The sequence below is a fragment of the Seriola dumerili genome, unplaced genomic scaffold (assembly GCF_002260705.1).
Source record: "Seriola dumerili isolate Sdu_G_001 unplaced genomic scaffold, Sdu_1.0 BDQW01000120.1, whole genome shotgun sequence".
Classification (NCBI taxonomy): Eukaryota; Metazoa; Chordata; class Actinopteri; order Carangiformes; family Carangidae; genus Seriola; species Seriola dumerili.
The window spans coordinates 767,760-788,134 of NW_019174375.1; the positions used below are offsets into that span (position 1 = coordinate 767,760).

Below are 20,375 nucleotides of genomic sequence, written 5' to 3' on the forward strand. Positions count from 1 at the left end.
ATGACGGGCTGACGGAGAAGCTCTGATCTGAACGGACTCAACACCTTCAGCCTGAAAATATAGTCAGGATATTATATTTAACATGAACAAATGATACCGCACGTATCAATAACCTGTTGCATCTCAGGTAAATTGTGACTCCACTTTAGTGCTGATATTATTGTTCAAGCAACAAGAACAAAAAGCTTCTGAAAAGCATTTAACTACATTACATATTCACAGTGACACACGAGTAAGAAAAGTAGTTGCAGGTTATTTTTCTGTGGATGAGTTCATCCATTAATCAACTAATCATCCAATCTCAACAAACAACTTCTATAACTGAGTAATCCTGTTTTTTTCAGTTTTATACAACTGTAAATTAAACATTTCTTTGTTTTTGACCTGCTGATCTGACAAAATAAACTGAACTGTGGGTCTGTGGCGGCTGTGATGTGACTTTTTTTGACACATTTCCTAAATTTGATAAATGCTGCTGCTCCTGATGGTCTCATTTAAAACCATTTCTTGATTTATTTTACGCTGAATCAAAACCAGAATCCGCTCTCAAGAGCTCTGCCCGGTCGACCCTGAGCCACTACAGGTCCGTGTCGCCCAAAAGGTCAACTGAGGTCGTCAGTCAGTGCCACCTCAGGATCTGTGGATACCGTCTGAGAAAAAATAAAACGCCCCTGGACCTACAGCACCTGTTTAGACTCGCCTTTGTTTTTCTGTGTGTGTCTGTTTTGTCTTATTGTGATGCAGTTTGTGACATCAGATTACAAAAAAAAAAAAAAAAAGGGGCTGTATAAATAAAACTCCCGCCGCTCGCCGCAGACACACATTCGACAAGACACAACAGTCTGGCCGCAGAGTGCACCGAGTTCATGCAACCAAGCCATGTGGAAAATACAGTAAGTATCCAAGTTCAGCCAATTACTGTTCCAGTCAGTCACTCAGCTCGTCCCGATGAGAGCTGGACACTTACCAAACATCCCGACAACACCTGAAAAGGCTTTTTTAAAAGGCCAGATTTGTTTTTATTTTTTTTTAAGGCTGTCTGAGAGAGAATCAGGTGACGACGGGACACGAAGCGACGCAGGGATCAGTAAAACATCTCATTATAATCACTGAGAACTGGCTTTGATCAGCTCGCTCACCTCCGTGCATTCAGCTTTCAGGTCACTACAGCTGTCGTGAGATGATTTTACTGGTAACTGATAAGGGATCATCACAAAAAGGGCATCAGTAGGAAACCATTATCTTGTAAAACTTATTTATCAAGGGCGACGGTGAGACTCTCTTTACACAAGACGAACAGGACGAACGTAAGAACAGAAAAAAAGAGAAGTGAGAATAAAGTTGTAGAAAAATAGTAAAAAGAAAAAACAGCTTTACTTTTACAGGAAAATGTCATTATATTATTTTTTAAGTTTTTATACTTACAAGAAAATGTATTATTGACAAGAGATTCAGGATGAACTTGTATCAGAAAAGAGATTTTTACCAACTTCAGCCGAGTTTTATTTTGAATAAACACATAATGTGACTAAACATTCAAATCCCGTCAGTGAAATACAGTGGAAGTGTCTGTGTGATGTTCGTGGGGTAAAGACAGCAGGTTCACCTCCATCGTAAGGTTGACTGATCCTGATACGGAGTAAATCTGGTCGACACTTGGTGGGATTTCCCGATGTCTGATTAATCCATTATCATCATCTGACTTGTTTAAGTTTCTTCTTCTTTCTTTAAAATCGCCTAATATCATGTGGTTCTCCACAAGAGTCACATTTGTGCTTATTCTGAATTTATTTCATAAGCTATTAAACTAAAAATTCATATTAAAAGTTTCCCCTAAAGCTTCTGCGTTTCTGCACAAAACATCTAAACTGTGACGCGAGTGACGATCCTTCACTCGCCGACAGATTTCCACCGAAGGCTGAGAGAACGCCGTGACCTAAAATAGAATCCCTGACCTCCGACTTTCTGACACCTTTACCAAAATATGAATCAAACGGGGGGAAAGTCGAAGCTGCCAAAAAAACAAAAAACAAAACAAAACAAAAGAAACAGTCATGAGTCATAGCTCAGATTTCTGTTCTCTGCAGAAAATGATGTAAAAGCAGATACAGAAACATTCTTTGTTCTGCTCCGATTCATTGGCACATCTCTTTTAGACTGTGAGAATAGCAACCCAAGCCGGGGCGATGCGGGCTGCCAGCTATTTTCATCACCCTGCACTCACGCAAACATCGCATGCGTAAGCCCTAAAAAGGACGTCTGCAGTCGACCTGCAGCCCCGCCGGGACTGTTGGCGCTGCGTTCGAGCTCATAACGCTGGATTTAGCTTCGTTTTTGTAGCTTTCAAAAAGAGGCTGTCGTGGCCTGAGACCTGCTACTTTATGCTTTTACTCAATTAGGAGAGAGAGAGAGAGAGAGAGAGAGAGAGAGAGAGAGAGAGAGAGAGAGAGAGAGAGAGAGAGACAGGGAGAAAATACATACCTGGCATTCTCAAACCTCAGTGACAGAAGTAACGCTGTCACTCTAAACCACAGAGTCACACGGCCAGTTATGTACACATGAGGCCGGACACACACACACACACACACACACACACACACACACACACACACACAGAATGTGAAGCAGTGGTGACAGCAGAGTTAATCTAGTCTGAAGGAACTGTCACCGTTACCTTCAACACCAGTCAATATTACTGGCGTTGTATTCTCCGATCGATCGATTACTATCGACGTACAACTCAATGACTCCGTCTGTAACCCCTCCTCCCCCGTCTCCCCCGCACGTCTCCCCCGCACGTCTCAGGCACTTTGTGTTTCTGTTGAGTTTGTCGTCCTGTAATTTTCATTTTCAAACTTTTGAAAATGAGAGACAATTTGTCGATTCACTGATTGAACAATTTCAATAATCAATCGATACTTTTGACTTTGTTTCAGCTTCAAATTGACATAAACTGATTAATCAAGAAAATAATCAGCAGATTAAAAGGTAATTTTTTAACCTTTCTTAACCCCTTAATTTAAAAATGACATATAGAATATTAAAGCGACAGGCCTTTGTTTCTTTTTTCTTATTTTCTGTCACTAAAAACTCAAAAAATCCTCCATGTTTAACGTTCGTATCAATAAATCCCAGCTGCTCAAAAGTCATTGTCCTTCTTTCCGATCATACTTTTAATTTGAAATGTCAACATGAGACTGACAGCAGCTTTACACTGATCAAAAGAACGGCAAAGTGGAAGCGAGTGGAATTAATTAAAAGCAGAGTAGTTAGTTTGACACGCCTCTCTTGATCTCGACTCTTTGTAGAGTCTTTATTTAATGCGAATTAATTCAAACTAATCTTGATGCAAGTTTATTTCTACTAAAACTTAATGCACCTGCAGATTTTGTCCCGTGTTTATAATGAAATGTCGTCTTCAGGACTCAGCTATGTTTAGAAATCACTTGAGAAGATGACGGACTGGTGTTAGTAATAATTTGTCATTTAGTGAATCCACAGTTTAACACGTTTTCATCACTTTGTGGTTGTGACTGTGGAGCTGATGCAGCCGTCAGTCAACATAATGAGCCCGTGAGAACAGAACAATGCAGCAGAACCAGGTGATTTTTCTACCTGAAGCCAATATGCATCGACTCTTCCTCTCTGCTGTCTCTGAGTGAAGTTGTTGTGACGGCGTCTGTCACCCTCAACGTTTCTCTCTCTCTCTCTCTCTCTACACACCCTCCACCTTTCTCAGCCACTTCTCTCTCTCCCTCTGTGATTAACTTGTCAGTCAGTGGCTGTAAACCGGAGCCCGAGGGGCTACAGGACAACACATGTGCACATTGACTCGCATGCAAAACGCAGTCAGTCAGTCAGCGAGTGCAAATCTTAACGAGACACACCAAAAACAATAAAGAGAAGACAGGGCTTCTGCTGCCATTGGACATGTTGTGTCTGTTCCTGTCTCTGCTGGCAGTAATGAGACTGTTAATACCGGTTTCCCCCCGCGGCGGTCTCCGTCTGTGCCGCACGCCGATTCAAATGTTCGTGCCTGCATGCAAACACCGAGAGACAGAGTGCGGGTCGCTCCGGATTATCTGAGATCGCATCAGTGCTCGTGCAGTAATGAAAGAAAATTAGCTTCATGTTCATTCATGTATGCAAACTGTGACATGCAAAACAATAGATGTTAAAAGTAGTTTTAACTTCTGTTTCTTCTTCTGTGATTTATTTAGGTTGGAAAGTACAAATCGTAGCTCGCAGTGTTCGATTAAAGCAAACATGCATGAACGGAGTAAATCCATTGACCCCTGAGGTGTTGGTGGCTGTGCATGTGCCAATAGTTGAGTTTTGACAAACAGAATCAGGCCGACATGTTTACTGTGAAGGATTGTAGTTATAGTTATTATATAGAAAATATAAAAATGGAAGCTTTTTTTAAAATTAATTTCAGGATTAAAAAACCTTTTTAAATAAGACTATTTATGTATTTATTATTTAACCCCCCCCCCCCACACACACACACAAAAAAAAGGGTTAAAAGCTGCTGTTTGTAAGTTTTATGACGCAGAACGTGGTGGCAACTGTTTACAAGACAACAGGTTTTAACACGTCCTCTGAGCAGAGCTACATCTTCAGGGAAAGACTGGACGCTACAGTGACTCGGTATCGGAAAATTAGCTGGTTAGCATGCTAACTTCAGTAGAAGAGATGAAACGAAACAACTTTGGCCTTGCTTTGCAAAGGAATTAAGTTTGATGCTGAACTGCTGTGGATGCTAACGTTAGCTATGCTAGCTTGCAAAACTTACATATAGCTCCTTTAAACCATGTTGATGTCCTTAAACCAAGGTCATACAACACTTGAATATTTTAACACAGATATTTAAATTAAGTTTTACTGTCATTATTTGACTAACAATGAATTTTGAATGATTTCTACTTCTAGTAAAGTTTGCATGTTGCCGACTGATTTATTGACACCTGCTCTTTTTAAATTTCAAAAGGAAACCACATGCATGCGTGCATGTGTGCTCACACACACACACAAAAACACAAACACACACATGCGCGACACACCAGGCGCTGACATTAACTCCTGGTGTCCATGTGATTGTTGTGATAACAAGCCAAGAGGTGCTTATAGAAAACAGATCCTGTAACCGAAGCAGGTGTGTGTGTGTGTGTGTGTGTGTGTGTGTGTGTGTGTGTGTGTGTGTGTCTGAGCACAGGTACTGTAACATCATAACAGCTCTCTATGGATCTTTTGCTCGTTTTTTTTTTTTTCCTCTGCAACTAAAAATGTTCCAATCAGCTTCTTGTCGTTTCCATCACTCTCACCGAGGACAGATTTACAGATTTCATTGATGTCGACTGAAGCCTGAACATCTGACCGCACCTTAACCCGATCTTAAAGGAACAGTCCGCTTGTTTGAAGATCAGTATCACTTTTGTCTCAGGGAGAGGTCTGGGACATGTTTAGCCTACCTTAGCACAAGAACTGGAAGGTGGGGCGAGGGCGAGGGGACGCTCGCCTATGATTCCAACAAAAGGGGAAAAACACCAAGTCAGACAACTCCAAAATATTCCTGAACACGTCTTTCAAAACTGAAAACCCCAAGAAACATGGGAACAAGTGGACTTAAAGGGCAGGTTCACAACTCTTCCTGTCCATCTTAAAACAAGAGTCGGCTGCAAACATGAGCAATGACACTATAAGTTTTCAGCAATTATTCCTCCCGTTCATTAATGTGTTTTCAGTGGAAGTGATGGAGACAGTCTGAGGCTTTTATATAATAAAGACAGATATAAACACTGGGACACTTCTCCTTTAAGAAAACAAATCTCGACTAAGACTGAATCTAATCCAAATTCCTTCAGTTATTTCACATTCGTGTTTGTGTATTTTCACTCTGAATAAAAGACTTTATTTTCCACTATAGATGGTTGAGGGTCAGAAAAGGCCAAACAGTCTGCCCACACCCAAAATACACACACACACACACACCAATGAGCAGACATACACATATACACATACACACACCTTTCCTTGCTTACAGTGGGTCTTCCTGTAGTTGTGGCGCCTGGCCGAACACAAACACAGAGCAACAATACAGCACTGGCTAATCTGTGATCCTGTGGAACATAGAGTTCTGGAAACACAGCCAAACACACACACACACACACACGCACACACACACGCACGCACGCACGCACACACACACACACAGTCGAACAAACAGCTATCCCAGACAGGGGCCCCGACTTCAGCTCAATCAGGGGAAGAACGATGCAGGAGATTGCTGATGATTCTGATAGTCCATGAAAGAGAGTTACACACACAGACACACACAGACACACACACACACAAACACACACAAACACACAAACACACACACACACACACACACACACACACACAAACACACACACACACACACACACACACACACACACACACACACACACACACACACACACAAACTCTGGCACAAACAAACAAACCCGCCCACGCCACGCTGATGGTCGGGATAGACTGGCTGATTGAAAGAGGCACAGAGGGGACGGAGAGGGAGGGAGGGAGAGACAGAGAGAGAGAGAGAGCTGCAGTCAGTGCAGAGAGAGAGAGAGAGAGAGAGAGAGAGAGAGACCACAGGTGGTGTGAGTTGACCAGACTGGGACGCTCCATCAGAATACCAAACAAGACGCATGGCCCGAGATTTACAGTGAGACAAAGCGCGGGACGTGTTCAGTGTCCCAGCAGAGGACGTACGTTAGAGGACGAGAGGGACAAACGATCTGAAGTCGTTATCCATCCGGCCCTTTTCTGAAAATCATCAATGTTGTTCACAGCCATTTATAAAAAATAATGATAATAATCCAACAGCAACTCGTCTGTCCAGAGACAATGTTTCAGTCACAGCTTTTTTTAATCAGGACTCCTTCCTCACAAAGAAATAGTTCCCATGAGGCTTATCCAGAATAACAGGGTCAAGACTTTTGGAAAAACACATTATTTATTTATTTATTTGTATTTATTTTTTTTTTTTTAAATATTACTCGATGTTTTTCTCACCACAAACTAAATTCTATAAAACCTGCGCGAGTAAAACTAAAACCTTCATGATGCGTAGACAGCACTGGTCGTGTTCGGGTGAACTGTCCCTTTAAATCAGCTGTTACAGTGTGCTGCATCAATATTAATTACAAATTATAAATAAAAATATAATCAACATTATTGTCCTCTAAAACCACCGTCAGGCCTCCCATTAAAATCTTATAAACATGTAATATTTAGAAAAGTATCCAACATATTTATTATTTAACAGCGATTTTAAAACGTTAACATTTTGTCAAAAGCTTCGTTAGTGATAAAAAAGAGGATCCGCGCCGTCAAAGGCTTTTTGTCGTCGCTCGTTATGAGACGAGCTGACAAAATGTTAGTTTCAAATTCACATGTAGAGCGAAGGTGAGAGGAGCCGGAGGGACATGACACAGTGGGCTTTATATAGAAACTGAAGCTGCTGAATGTCACTGGATGCAAAATAAAAAAAAAATAATGTCACAACCTCGACTTCTCCTCTTTGGAAACGACTGAAGAAGAATGAAGTCTCTGCAGAGGGACAGTTCAGTTTTCTTTTTACCTCCGACTTGTTTCAGGACGAAGCCGCAGGGATGTGATGACGGACGCGAAACAGGAGACGGAAGGGAAATCGGCCTTTCATCAGTTTTCATGTCCTGAAATGCAAAGTGAAAACAGGAGCGACTCGGCGTAATCTGTAGAGAAGGATTACTTAAAGACTTAAAGGAAGGAAGGAATGCAAGTCTGTGTTTTCACTTCGCCACCGCTCTCACTTCATTTACCACAGTTTACACTCCGGTTTTCACTTTGCAACACTCATAACATCATCGTCTTAACAGTCTCCTTTCGAATGATGCGAGTTATCCTGGTGGCCTGACGGGGGTATCGGCTGCACGTCGGTGCATTTCTCAGGCGGCAAAAGGCTCATGTGAAGGGAGAAAAACAAGCCCTGACACAGTGTCACGTCTGGCTCGCGGCTCCTCGCAGCTCTGCTCTGCTTTCACTTGTTGTCAGAGGCAACGAAGTCACTTTGGAGAGAAGAAAATGATCGAAGCGTGGCTGTAAATGAGGCAGGAGGAGAACGCTCTGAACACACAGGTGCTTCAGAGAGAAAGAGAGACAATCATCTCCTTCAGATGTCATTTCAAGATTTTCACATGAATCCTGAACTACAGCGAGTACGTGAAACAGTAAATCTGAATCTACGTGGGTTTCAAAACCATATTCAACAGCTTTCACCTACATGTTGTTTGTTGGTTTGATCCTAAAGAGCATCAAAGACTTCTTGTTTTTGTGATTTCACCGTTCTGCTCGTGTTGTGCGACACCTGCCGCCTCTCTGATTTTGGGCGGGGTCGATCAGTGCATTAAAAATACTTTAAAACTCTACGAGGAAGGAAATAAATTCAACATCTCAGGAAACGGTTCCTGCAGAAATGAGTCGCTTTCATCATGTGACAGTAAAAGTTCGGTTCAAGAACAAGAACTATTGATTATCTGAACTATCTATTGTTGCCCATTAAGTCCATAAGAGGGCAAATCAACAGGAGAGACATAAGTACCTGTACAGGTGCTGATTTAGGTGCATATTTCTCAGATGTGTCCTCAGTGCTGGAATGGTAATGCTAAGCTAACTGTAGCTTACGTCGCTTGTTTTACTTTGACCTACTTTTCATTTTCAACTAATGACAGTGACGTTGTGCGACTCGTGTCCGTCGCGCTTATTTCCCACAATCAAATGTGTGTTTTTGTTTTTTTTAAATGGACTTTGCAGTGACAGGATAGTTTAGGTTTAGGTTCAGGGACGCCTCATGATTTCGGTTTAAAGACTTAAAGACTTAAAGACGGTCGACCTGGAGGTGAAGCGAGGGGAGTCTGGAGGGACCTGGAGCCGAGCCAGGTGACACACAGTGGCTCCTGGACTTCGGCCATTTTGGTAGCAGAGGAAGAGGAAGAATGGGAGCTGGCGGACGGGAAATAGGAAATGGCAAGGAGACAGAGTTCTGAAGGAGGGGAGAGAGGGGAACATATAGGTCTGATCAAATGACCTCAAACATGGAGGAACGGGGGAGGCCAAGACTGGAAAGGGGGGGGGGGGGCAACAACAACAAAGTGAGTGAGCGGGGAGAGGCAAACAGCGCTGCTGGGAGTCTGGAATAAATATGAGAGAAGTGATGAAAGCAAAAACGATACAGAGGAGAGAGAGGAGGACAGAAGGCGAGCGGCTGAAAGATCGAATAAACAATAACAATGACAAGATGCGAGAGTTCCCAGAAGCTGACCACCCCACCCGACCCCCCGCCCCCGCTGTTTCCCCTCACTGCACAGGGGTCCGAGGGCGAAGAGGTTTACCCCGAGTTTGTTCAATAATGCGAAGACACTTTATATTTATGTTAATATTTTCCTAATCTAAAGAAAATATCAGGTAAGTATCTGCTGCACACTTGGGATTAAATTGGATTTTTTTTTTTTTAAATACAAAAAGATTTGAAATAAAACGTTCATTAAACTCTCTTCACGAGCTCCTCGGCTTTTGTCAAGCAATTAAGCAATTCAGTAAAAGGAGCACTGGACGGCGGCGAGCGGTAATCAGCTCGCTCTCACAGCACCACTTTTACTCTGAAAAGACTCACTCCTGTCCTTATCAGGGGGAGCAAACCTACACAATAAAAGCTCAGCATTAAAGTAACACAAACAAACAATCCTCCGCCTCGTGTTGCTGGATGTGAGAATCACTGAAAACCACTTTAACAGGCCTCAGCTCTCCACTCCGAGCGCTTTAAGTGCTCTCAGCAGCGATGTGTTAAATATCTGTCGGTCTGAATCTACACACGGCTCGACAGTGAGAAGTCCACGCCTGTCCACAAGTAGCAGCCGGCTCAGTTAAAACTTTAAATCGCTCTTTTACCCCGGTAACGGCCCCCGCTGCTCCTCCTCAGAGAGCTAATCACAATAAACCACAAGAGTGCACACAGCTGGGAAACACACTGCATCTGTATCTCTATCACTTCTCTGCTTCTTCTCTCTGTTTTACTCGCCCCGTACACCCTTTAATCTCCTTTTTGTTCAGCGTCTTTTGTCTGTTTCTGTCAGTGAAACTCTCAATAAAAGGCTTTAAACCCCCGACACACAGACACTCATTCAAAACTGACAAGTGAAGCTGCTGTTTGAGCTGAAAACAGAAGTAACTTAATCAGAACATGGATAAAAAAGAAAGAACTAAATTCAGGCTTCAAGCTTGTACTTGATGTGTGTTTATATTTATATATATATATGACAAAGTTCAGTTCAGGTCTAGGAATCATTACAGGCAGTGACGAGTTTTCAAACACAAAGTAAAAACATCAGTGTCGCCCAAGTTTCAGAGCGCAGATTTGTCATGAACCAGGAAAAGGGTCTTGGGAATTCCCATCATGATGGGCATGATGGGAATTTCCAAAACCAAGCAACTGCTTTGGTGTGACATCACAAAGTCACAGAAGTCCTGACGGCTGGTTTTAAGGCTCAGTTTCTGAATACAGGCTGTGTGCATTTCTCTGTGGACTGAGGCTTTGATACTTTCACAGTATTAATATAGAAGCTAGACCTGATCTATAATCACACTACACATGGACACAGACCTTTACACTGGAGGAGCTATAAAAGAGAAATGGAAGAAAGAAATATTAGAAATGTTTTATGATGACCAGCTGTGGGCTAATAATGCTTAGGCTAATACATTAGGTAAATGTAATGTACTTTAAATGAGATGTGGTGGAAACTGGAGAACCAGAAGCTCAGAACTGACTGAAGCAAAACTACTCGAGTAAACGTGTTAAATCCCCTCCCACCTCTGGAAACAACAAACCACTTTTTCCTCCGTCTAAATCCACTCGTAGCCGCACGTTTGAGGCGTTTGGAGCCGACTCTCTCCATCCCTCCTTGCATTCCTCTGTCTTTTCAGAGCGCAGGTTGAGCAACTGCTATAAGTGGCGTGATGTTTGGGTAGTGCCGGGAGGCCGGGTTGGCAGGGGTTAGCACACAAAAGAGGCATGACGGCGCTGTGCCAACCAGGCCTCGGCCGGCTGCAGAGCGCCGCGACCGTGTGAAGCGCTGAGTTGACAGGCCCGTGCGGGCCGACCTGCCCTCCACTCGTCTTTACATTCCTCATTTGTTCATCTACATAACCTCTGTGTCCGTGTGATTATCTCGCTCCTCTCGTCTTGTTTTACAACTCTCTGTCCTCCCCTTCTCTTCTCGCTCCGTCTCGTTTTTGGCAACTTGTCGTCCTCCTCCTCCCTCTCCCTCTCCCCTCTCCTCCCATGAGTTCAGAACGACAGACCGGGACACAAAAGATGCAACAACTGCAGCAAAAGAAAACCAATAAGGAGCAAAACCGACCAATGCTTTAAACTGAACTCAGGCTCTGAGCCTCCTCACCGAGAGAAGCCTGAGAGAGGAGATGTAAAACTACACTGAGATGGTTTTGTTGGTTCTTAAAAGCACAAATATATCTTCTTATGGATCAAAACCCCAAAATAAAAACAGAAAATATGGAGCTTTTAAAGCCCCGACACTTTGTCAAAGTTCAACTGAGAAACATCAACCAACAAGGCGCCAGAAGTGGAACTTTACAAGCTTAAATTACTTTATTCGTACATGATATTTTCTTTAAAAATGAAATAGCTGGGGCGTCGTGTAGCGTAGTGGTTTAAGCAGGCGCCCCATGTGTAGAGGCTACAGTCCTCGCTGCAGTCGGCCCCGGTTCGAATCCTGCATCGGACGGCCTTTCACTGCATGTCATTCCCCCTCTCTCTGCCTCCCTGTTTCCTGTCACTCTCCACTGTGCTGTCCATTAAAGGCATAAAAGCCCAAAAAAATATACTTTAAAAAAAATGAAATAGCTTAAAGTCCACCGACTAGTCGAAAGCTCCAGTAAAAAACTGGCAAGTTGACCCTTTGTTGTCCCTCAGCGGACAGATGTGATGAGGTTTTTATCATGGAGGTAACATCTGAACGAACTCCATCAGCTGAGAGCGACCATAGATGCGGTAGAAAGCTCTGGAAAATGCTACTCAATGGACCTTAAGTTAAAATTTTTATTGTGTCTTGAAGCTCTTGAACACACACTACATGACCATAAAGCTGATGTTCCAGGAACAATGGCGACAGTTTATAGTTTGATATTTCCTGCTGTGACTCATTACTACAGGAGTAAAGTTTGATGTGTCACATCTTCACAATCTAACACACCCACTACACGTTTTGTTTTTTGCTTTGTTTTTTATAGACATCCTTATTTACATAAGCCTGAAATAGGAAAAAAAAAAAAAACACGGCTCAGTGAGAACGCAGAGCTATTTTAGTTCATATTATCGTTTATTTTTAGATCCCAAATTCACACAGTCACGAACATACTGCCACATATCCAGCGGCCATGATGAAGGTGAGAGATCTGAAGACAGAAAATACACCCAAACGGATCAATCTCTCCACAGTCGTGTAATGTATATGTGTCTGGCAGCTGCCCTGGACTCTGACCTTTGGACATTGTTTCCAGTGGAATCACATGTTGAAAGAAGTGAGTGGGGTTCCTCGCAAGCCCACAACTTATTTCTGGTATCAGTCAGCCAGGATGCAAAAAATAAAAGCTATTCAGCTGCGGCGGACCACAACAACCACTGGAAGACCGGTGCGTTCACTGATCGGCCGGCAGTTGGTTACTTGTATCTATCCTAGATGTACTGTGTAGCTGATCAGATCTCTCTCTCTCTCTTAGCTCTGTGAAGTCTGCAACAAAACTAAAGTTTAGATCTTTACACCTTCTACTAAAAGCCGATAATTCTAAATAACTTTCGGCTTTAAAACAACCTGTTTATTGTAGCTGTATGTACACACAGAGCGTAAACGCCTGTCTCATCGCTCGTCTGGTTGCCCCGAGCAACAGCCGGTACCGTCACATCCACGTGACTCAACAAATAAACCCACACGGAAAAAAATATTACCACGACCAAATCGCACTCGAAGTCCGATATTGTGCGTAAGAAATTTCATTTTGTTGCCCGCAATATTTTTTACAAAATACATTTGTTAGTTAATGTTCATCTGTTGTTATTATTATAATTATTATCATTATTGTTATTAACATTAGTAGAAACTAGAAACCGGAGCTCAAATGATTGATTGTTTATCAGTTGATCATTAAATTGAGGCGGGTGAAAATTTCACGATACTCAATTAATCAACATTTCATTAATTTTGACGTCATTTTTCATTAAAAAAAAAAAAAAAGGAAAATTTTTTGATTTTCATGGTCTTCGGTAAAAGTTCAGTATTATTTTTTTATTTCACTCAAAATTAAAAAAAAATTTCTTTTTTCATTTTCTGAAAAAATATCCTCCATATGATTGATTGAATATATTTTACAAATATATGATGATTTAGTCTTTTTGGTGGCCACTAATAAAAGAGCCATTATGCACTCGAAGGTGTCCTTAAATAGAAAACAGGAAACGCCACGATGACTCATCTATTCTTTCCATTTATCAGTACGTGTCATTTGTGCCAAGTTTTTGGTTTATTTGTTTGGGAGCTTCTCCGGACTTTCGTTGCTCTGAACGTTGTTTTATTACACAACATTTTTTAAAACTGAAAATAAAAGCAAATTTGTAAATTTCTTTTTTCTTTAAAACAGCGTGACGGGAAAGCGGATGCTCACATAAAAACATTCCTTCGAGGTCATCCTGTCATATCAACATGAGTTAATGAGCTAACACATTAATAAATAAAGCATTTTAAATAAACACAGCTCCTGTGTTTGCCGGGCATCCGTCATGAATCACAACTTATCAGCTCAATTATGACTTCCAGGCAGCAGCAGCGACAATGTGCTACTGTGTCATACAAAGACAAACACACTGACAGAGGAAAACACACAACACATCGCCGAGGAGATAAAAACTACTGAGCTCACTCTCACTCTCACTCTCACTCTCACACACACACACACACACACACACACACAGAAGCTTCTCATCTGCAGCCTGACAGACACACACCTGCAGGTTTACTTCCCTAAAATGGCCGATGGCTCTCGGGTGAATCACCGAGGCATCGATGAGCCGGAGGAAACGCTCCTGGACTCTTCTCACTTTTCTCCCCCCCTAATGTCATTTTCTCTCTCTCTCTCTCTCTCTCTCTCTCTCTCTCTCTCTCTCCTTGCCTTTGACTCGCTTTCATCCCTGACGACAGACGCTCCGGTGTGTTAATACCTGCTCTGCTGGTGTTTGGGCCTGATCTGATAGCGAAGGGAGTCGCTGAGGGTGGACTGGAGAGACAAGAAGGCGTCGGGCAACATCATCTCCGCTGATTGAAATCAATGTTTCTCCTCCTAGTGGTGTGAACGGAGAAGTAAAGATTCTTCCTCTGTCATCTTCTCTTCGAGTCTCTTCATTAAAACGTCATGTTTGTTTTGCTCAGTGTCTCTTTCGTGTCTCAAATTAAAACATCTTTCAGTGAAGAAAGAGCCGGTTGAATTAAGGACACAAACTCGAACCGGTAAGGCACCGTTATGCGAGGTCGGGCCCATGACCTCATCCCCACTGGTGAACGATTACAACAACAAGACAGGGTGGCACCTGTGTGTGATGGCAAGCGGCTTAAAAAAAGAGGAAACACACTTGAAATATATAAATAAATCAGGTGAGTTATTGATCAGCTCAGGTATGAAGTGAACGCAGAATCAGATCTGTGATTTCTTATTAATATCCCCAGGTGAATACTTTCATATGTGACGAGCTGGTTACAGGACGCAGCGTGAGCCCGTGTGTCAGCTGACTAAGCAGAGGAAAATTTCATGGCTGCTGCTGCTGAATGCTGCCAATTAATCCCCCAAATATGTGGCAGCAGTTTTTCATACCTGGAAGAGCTCCAAGTGTTTGATTGGACGGCTGTAATCTCTGCTACAGGGAGAAATCAGGCAGTTTACAGGTGAACTAAGACACCTGTACCTCTGGAAATCTCTGTTGTAATGACTGATTGGTTATCGTCCCACACAGACGCCGACTTCTCTTCAAAAAGGAGGTTAGAGGTCGAGATTAGTGGAAAGATATCTGCTCAAAACTGAACATAGACATCTGTATTATCATTATTATTGATCTTTTTATTGTTATTATCATTTACAAGACTTCTGTTTGAGTGAACTTTAACTGGCTATTCAGCATCCTCCTCTCTGCTGAGGCAAAATGTCTTCAGGAAACTGAAGCTTCATGTTGAGGAGCCACAGTTTCCACTAAGAAAGATTTAAGGTTAAGTGTTGAATAGACACAGACACACTTCCATAATCTGCACAACTCAAGAGGCACTTAGTGTGGGGATGTGTCAGTGTTTATTGATACTTAAATGATAAATCCGCCCCCTGATTTTTCATATTTTCACTAATACAAACTATAGTTAGAGGTTTTTGACGTTGCATCAAATTTAAAAAATATCCAAAATTTGGATGAAGTCAGTGAAACAAACAAGATCTCCTGCCAATTACAGACTAAAAAAAATCATATCAACCACTTACCTGACACGAATCTAAATCAAATTTACGGTGCAAATGAATGCGTTAAAAAAATAAAAAAAAAAAAAACACGTTACAACACAAAGCTTTCTTTAAAATGAAGCCGCTGGTTGTTGAGTGTAATTTCTAACGAGCACTATCAGAGCTGTTGCTCCGGGCCAAGTCACATGCAGCGCCGCAGCAACAGGTCTCCCTCTGTGTCACAGTGGCGGAGTGTCAGGCTGTTTCTGCACTAAATCAACAGAGGCTCTTTACGAGCTGCGGTTTAATAAACTCACAACCGACGGGAAATTAAAAATAAATAAATTAAAATAAATTAAAAAAAAAAAAATTAAAAAAAATTAAAAAAAAAAAAAAAAAAAGAAGAAGTGTCTTACCTCTTCTTCTCCTTGTCGGCCGTCATGTTTTTCTCTCGTGCACAAATCAGCGGTGTAATTCCCCGACAGTCTGAGTTAAGTCCAAGTTTAGAGTTAAAGAAAGTGGCTGTTACATTGAAACCTCCGGCATTAAACCTGTGAACTGTTAGTTAGTCCATAAAAGCAGGGCTGGCTGGCTGGCTGGCTGGCTGGCTGGCTGGCTGGCTGGCTGGCTGGCTGCGCTGTGACCGTCCAGGCTGGAGGTTGAGGGAGGGGGTGGGGGTGGGGGGGGTCGGGGCCGTACAGTCTCAGAACACTGCCGAGGATTGTACAGCCTCTCACCCGCAGTAAGGACACTCCACACAGGCTGGTGCTGGACGCTTGAAACCGCTGCTGACAGAAGCCGCCGGCAGGTCCCGCTTCTCACAACTTTTCCTCACTTGCTGATCTGAAAACTCCCAGAGCTGCTCGGTCTTTGACCTGGAGCTCAGCTGGCAGCGTGACAGCCGCTGGCCCGGTCCCCGAGAGCCGATTGGCTGGAAACGCCGCCGGGAGCCGCCCCCCTAAACGGCCCCGCCCTCCGCGGTGGGTCGCTGCGCTCCTACCTGTCTGTCCCCGAGCCGCAACAGGTGTAATGGATATCAGCGTGGAGGCCAGTTCCCGCCATTAAAATCTTACTATATAAACATACAGAGCTCATTAACATGATTTATGCTTTATAGGAATATTCCACTAGAAACCTGATTTAAAACATTTTTTAAAGGAATAGTTTGACATTTTGCTTCTAAGGACACAACTAAACATTATTTCTAACTTGTCAATGAATTGTTTTGTTTTTGAAATGACAGAAAATAGTGAAAAGTACAATTTATAATTTCTCACAGATGCAAATTTGTCCAACATCCAAACATTTTTGATTTACTGTGATGTGACCAAGAAAACATCCTCATGTCTGAGAAGCTGGAAACAACATTTATGACATTTTTGACTAAAAAAGACAAATTATTAATCAACTAATGAACTGGTTATTCGTTGCAGCTCTATTTTTTTTCTTGCAATAAATACTCCTCTGTCTGCTGCTCTCACTTTCTATTTGTTTTCATTTCAGCAGTTTCATTACAGACTAGATGTGAGCATCACGTCTCTATTTTAACTACAACATATACTTCATCCAGTATTTCTTATCATTAAAGTTTTACTGTTTGGATTCACTGTAAATGTTAAAACGTGACGGTATCAATCTGTGTTGTGGTGGAAAGGAACAAGACCTGCATTTAAATATCTGGCGTCAGGAGTGTTTTAGCAGAACATTATGATGTCGTAATTAGCTAATTAATTCTTGCGTTAAGGCCAAAAATGTGACCTTGACATTTGACCTTTGAGCATCAATTTTTTTTAAAATCAGTTCATCCTTGAGCCCAAATCTGAAGAAATCCCCTCAAGGTCGGCCACTTGAGGAATAAAAACAAAAGCAGAGCAGCTAAAGCAACGTAGCGTGCGTCATAGCTACTGTTGATTTTTGTCACTGAGGGACGCCGAGCGTTCAATCTGTTCCAGAGCAGGTCTCACCACATTTTTCACAAGCTGAGAGACAGATAAGGTCTTCTGTCATTTAACTGTGTCGTCCCGTGTCAACTTCTCAAACGTTTCAGATGGAAAAGATGTGAACTGAACTGAACTGAACTGAACTCCTGTCTGCAGCGCTGGTGTCAAGGTATCACCTCCCTGGGAGCTTCCAATTTTCTACATTGTATTCATGTGATAAATAGGTTCATGTATCTTGTTTAATATTAATGTTTAATGTAGATTCAGTGGACAAACCAAAACTGAGGAGATGCTACATTCTGTGTGATGGTACAATTTCCAGGTGTACCCTAAACACCTCATATGTAGATTATTGGTAGATAATAAAATTTAGTTTGGTAGATGGTACAATTTACAGATGCTCCCTTAACGCCTCACAGACCCTACAATTTCCAGGTGTCTCCCTAAATGCCTCACATGCAGATTATTGGTAGATGGTACAATTTAAGGACATCCCCTAAAGGCCTCCTGTTCAGATTTTTGGTAGATGGTTCAATTTACAGACGTCCCCTAAACGCTTCACATGCAGACTATCAATAGACGCTACGATTTCCTGTTGTCCTGATGAGGATTCAAAATGAGGTTGAGATGTATAAACTGAAATAGAAATGATGCACCAAACAATCCAAAGTTTCTTTCTGACATCATGATATTTAATTCATTTCAAAAATTAAAATACACCTTCACATCCTTTTAAAATACAGTACATTTGGCACGCAGCGCAACAGAAAACAAAAAAACTTATCATAAACACAACATAAACACACATGTAAGGCATGGAAATAATTCATAAAGGAACAAAACCACAGGTCAGATGACAAAATGTACATACGAAGCTTCACAAATACAGGGACTGCAAAACAAAACAAAACAAAAACATGTACATACAGTAACATTCTGCATATGACCCGAGGAAGATGAATGTTCGATACTGTAGGTGAAATCATAATACTGCCTCCACTGTTTGAAATCGACCACATGCCAACTCCGTTCATCCGTGGTGTGAAAAACAATAAAATAAAATAAAAAAACGTAGCTTCCTATTTTGTTTTTCTAAAGGGATTTTCAATGGAAAATTTGGAAATAGAATTTGGCATTTAGCATGGAGGACTTCTGGGAGGGAACGTCCTTTTTCGGGTCGTAGTGGGACAAACAGTTTGACATTTTTAAATTAAGACTAAACAAGGATGTAACAGGAGAGGAGAGGAGAAGAGAAGAAATGATGGATAGCATAAACATGTTGTGGAAGTTGTTTATAATGTCCTAAATCTGCACTGCTATCCATATGTGTGTGCACGTGTGTGTGTGTGTGTGTGCATGTGCGCTACTGTATCAAATACATCTTCCACTCCACTGCTGCTACATGTGTGTTGTGTTTTTCCTGCTACATGTTCAACGCTGCCTGTTTGCACCAACACATTAAGCTGGTGACCGATTATAAAGACGAGTGACTCGTCGTAAACGTCCTCTGGAAGCGTTTGTTTGTTGACGCTCCTGTCCCTCATGTGGATTACATTCACATGAGACGACTCAGCGCTGGGGAAACAGTCTCGGTGCCTGGAGAACACTTGTAAGTCGCTTTGGATAAACGCAAATGAGTGAAAGGGAACTGTGTAACTCGTCGCTATTCTTGCGATCTCTGTGTGCGACATGAAAGATGTTCCCTGAACGCCTCACGTGAAGACCTACAGCTTTATATGAGCCTAAACTTTCTCTTTTTTAAGTTTAAAAAAGGTTTGAATTCACAAAATGATAAATACATATAAACATATAAACTTTCCCATATATTATCTCACTTTAACTTTTCTAAAAACCTTTAGGGATTTCAAATTTTTCTGCCATTTAAAGTGTCAAAATATCATGTGGTGCGATCAATAATAGCAATAACTATATTAACTTATTAAAATATCTAATTTCTGTGGCTGAAATATTAACATTAAACATTTTTCATCAGTTTTATGCAAGTTACAGGAAAAACAAGTCTGTTAAGTACAATTGAAATCATTATTTACAAAGACTAAAGAAATGAAAAACTGTTTCTAAACACTTTATATTATTGAGAACCTTTAAAAAAAAAAAAAAAAAAAAAATGTAAAGGAAATGAAATAATTTGAAAATAAATCACGGTCGCACCACATGACTTTTTTTTAAGTCCAATCTAATAATTTAAAAAATTTTAATATGAATTTATGCGACACAACAGTTGTAATATTTGAGCAAATGCAATCAATATTCTTAATTTGTGTACTTTCAAATTGGCCTGTTGACAACCCATATGTCTTTATGGGGGTTGGGGGGGGGGGGGTTTAAGGGTTTATAGTTGATATGAGGCGTTTGCCTGTTTTTTTTTTTCTATTCGGTAAAAGTTTATTTTATGGGTGGGTAAGTTCCTCGTCATTTCCTGGCGTAAAAGAACCATGTAATTTGGTTCTAATTAAACCGAGGAAAAAGTTTTTCTATAAAAGCTCCATTAAAACCAAGAACACATTCATTCATTATTCGTCGATTACTGCCTGCGGACAAATTTCATTTTCACATCAACTGAAGCTTCTTCAAGTTAAACTAACGTAATTAAACGTTCTCGTCAACGTTAAAGTTGAAGAAACGTTTTCACTAATGCACGACAGCTGCATGTGACTGTATCTCAGAGGAACTTTGGAAACAGGCTGACTGACTGAAATGTTGACTAATGTGTGTGTGAGTGTGTGTTTTCCACTTTGTACCTGAACATGTGTGTGGAGAGAGACAGAGGAAGGAAAAGAATAAAGGTGGAAAGAGAGGATGTAAATAGAAATAACTCTCTTTCAGAGTATTGCACATGGACTT

At 41.5% G+C, this 20,375-nt stretch overlaps 1 protein-coding gene across 1 annotated transcript in view; it reads right to left on the reverse strand.

The window, feature by feature from the left end:
• LOC111223860 (endothelial PAS domain-containing protein 1-like) overlaps positions 1–16,171 on the reverse strand; it is a 44,641-nt gene extending 28,470 nt beyond the window's left edge. Inside the window, exon 1 of the mRNA XM_022748151.1 lies at positions 15,987–16,171. Within this exon, the coding sequence (XP_022603872.1) occupies positions 15,987–16,012 (26 nt within the window). The 5' untranslated portion in view covers positions 16,013–16,171. The remainder of the gene's footprint in view (positions 1–15,986) is intronic.
• Positions 16,172–20,375: the final 4,204 nt, after the last annotated feature.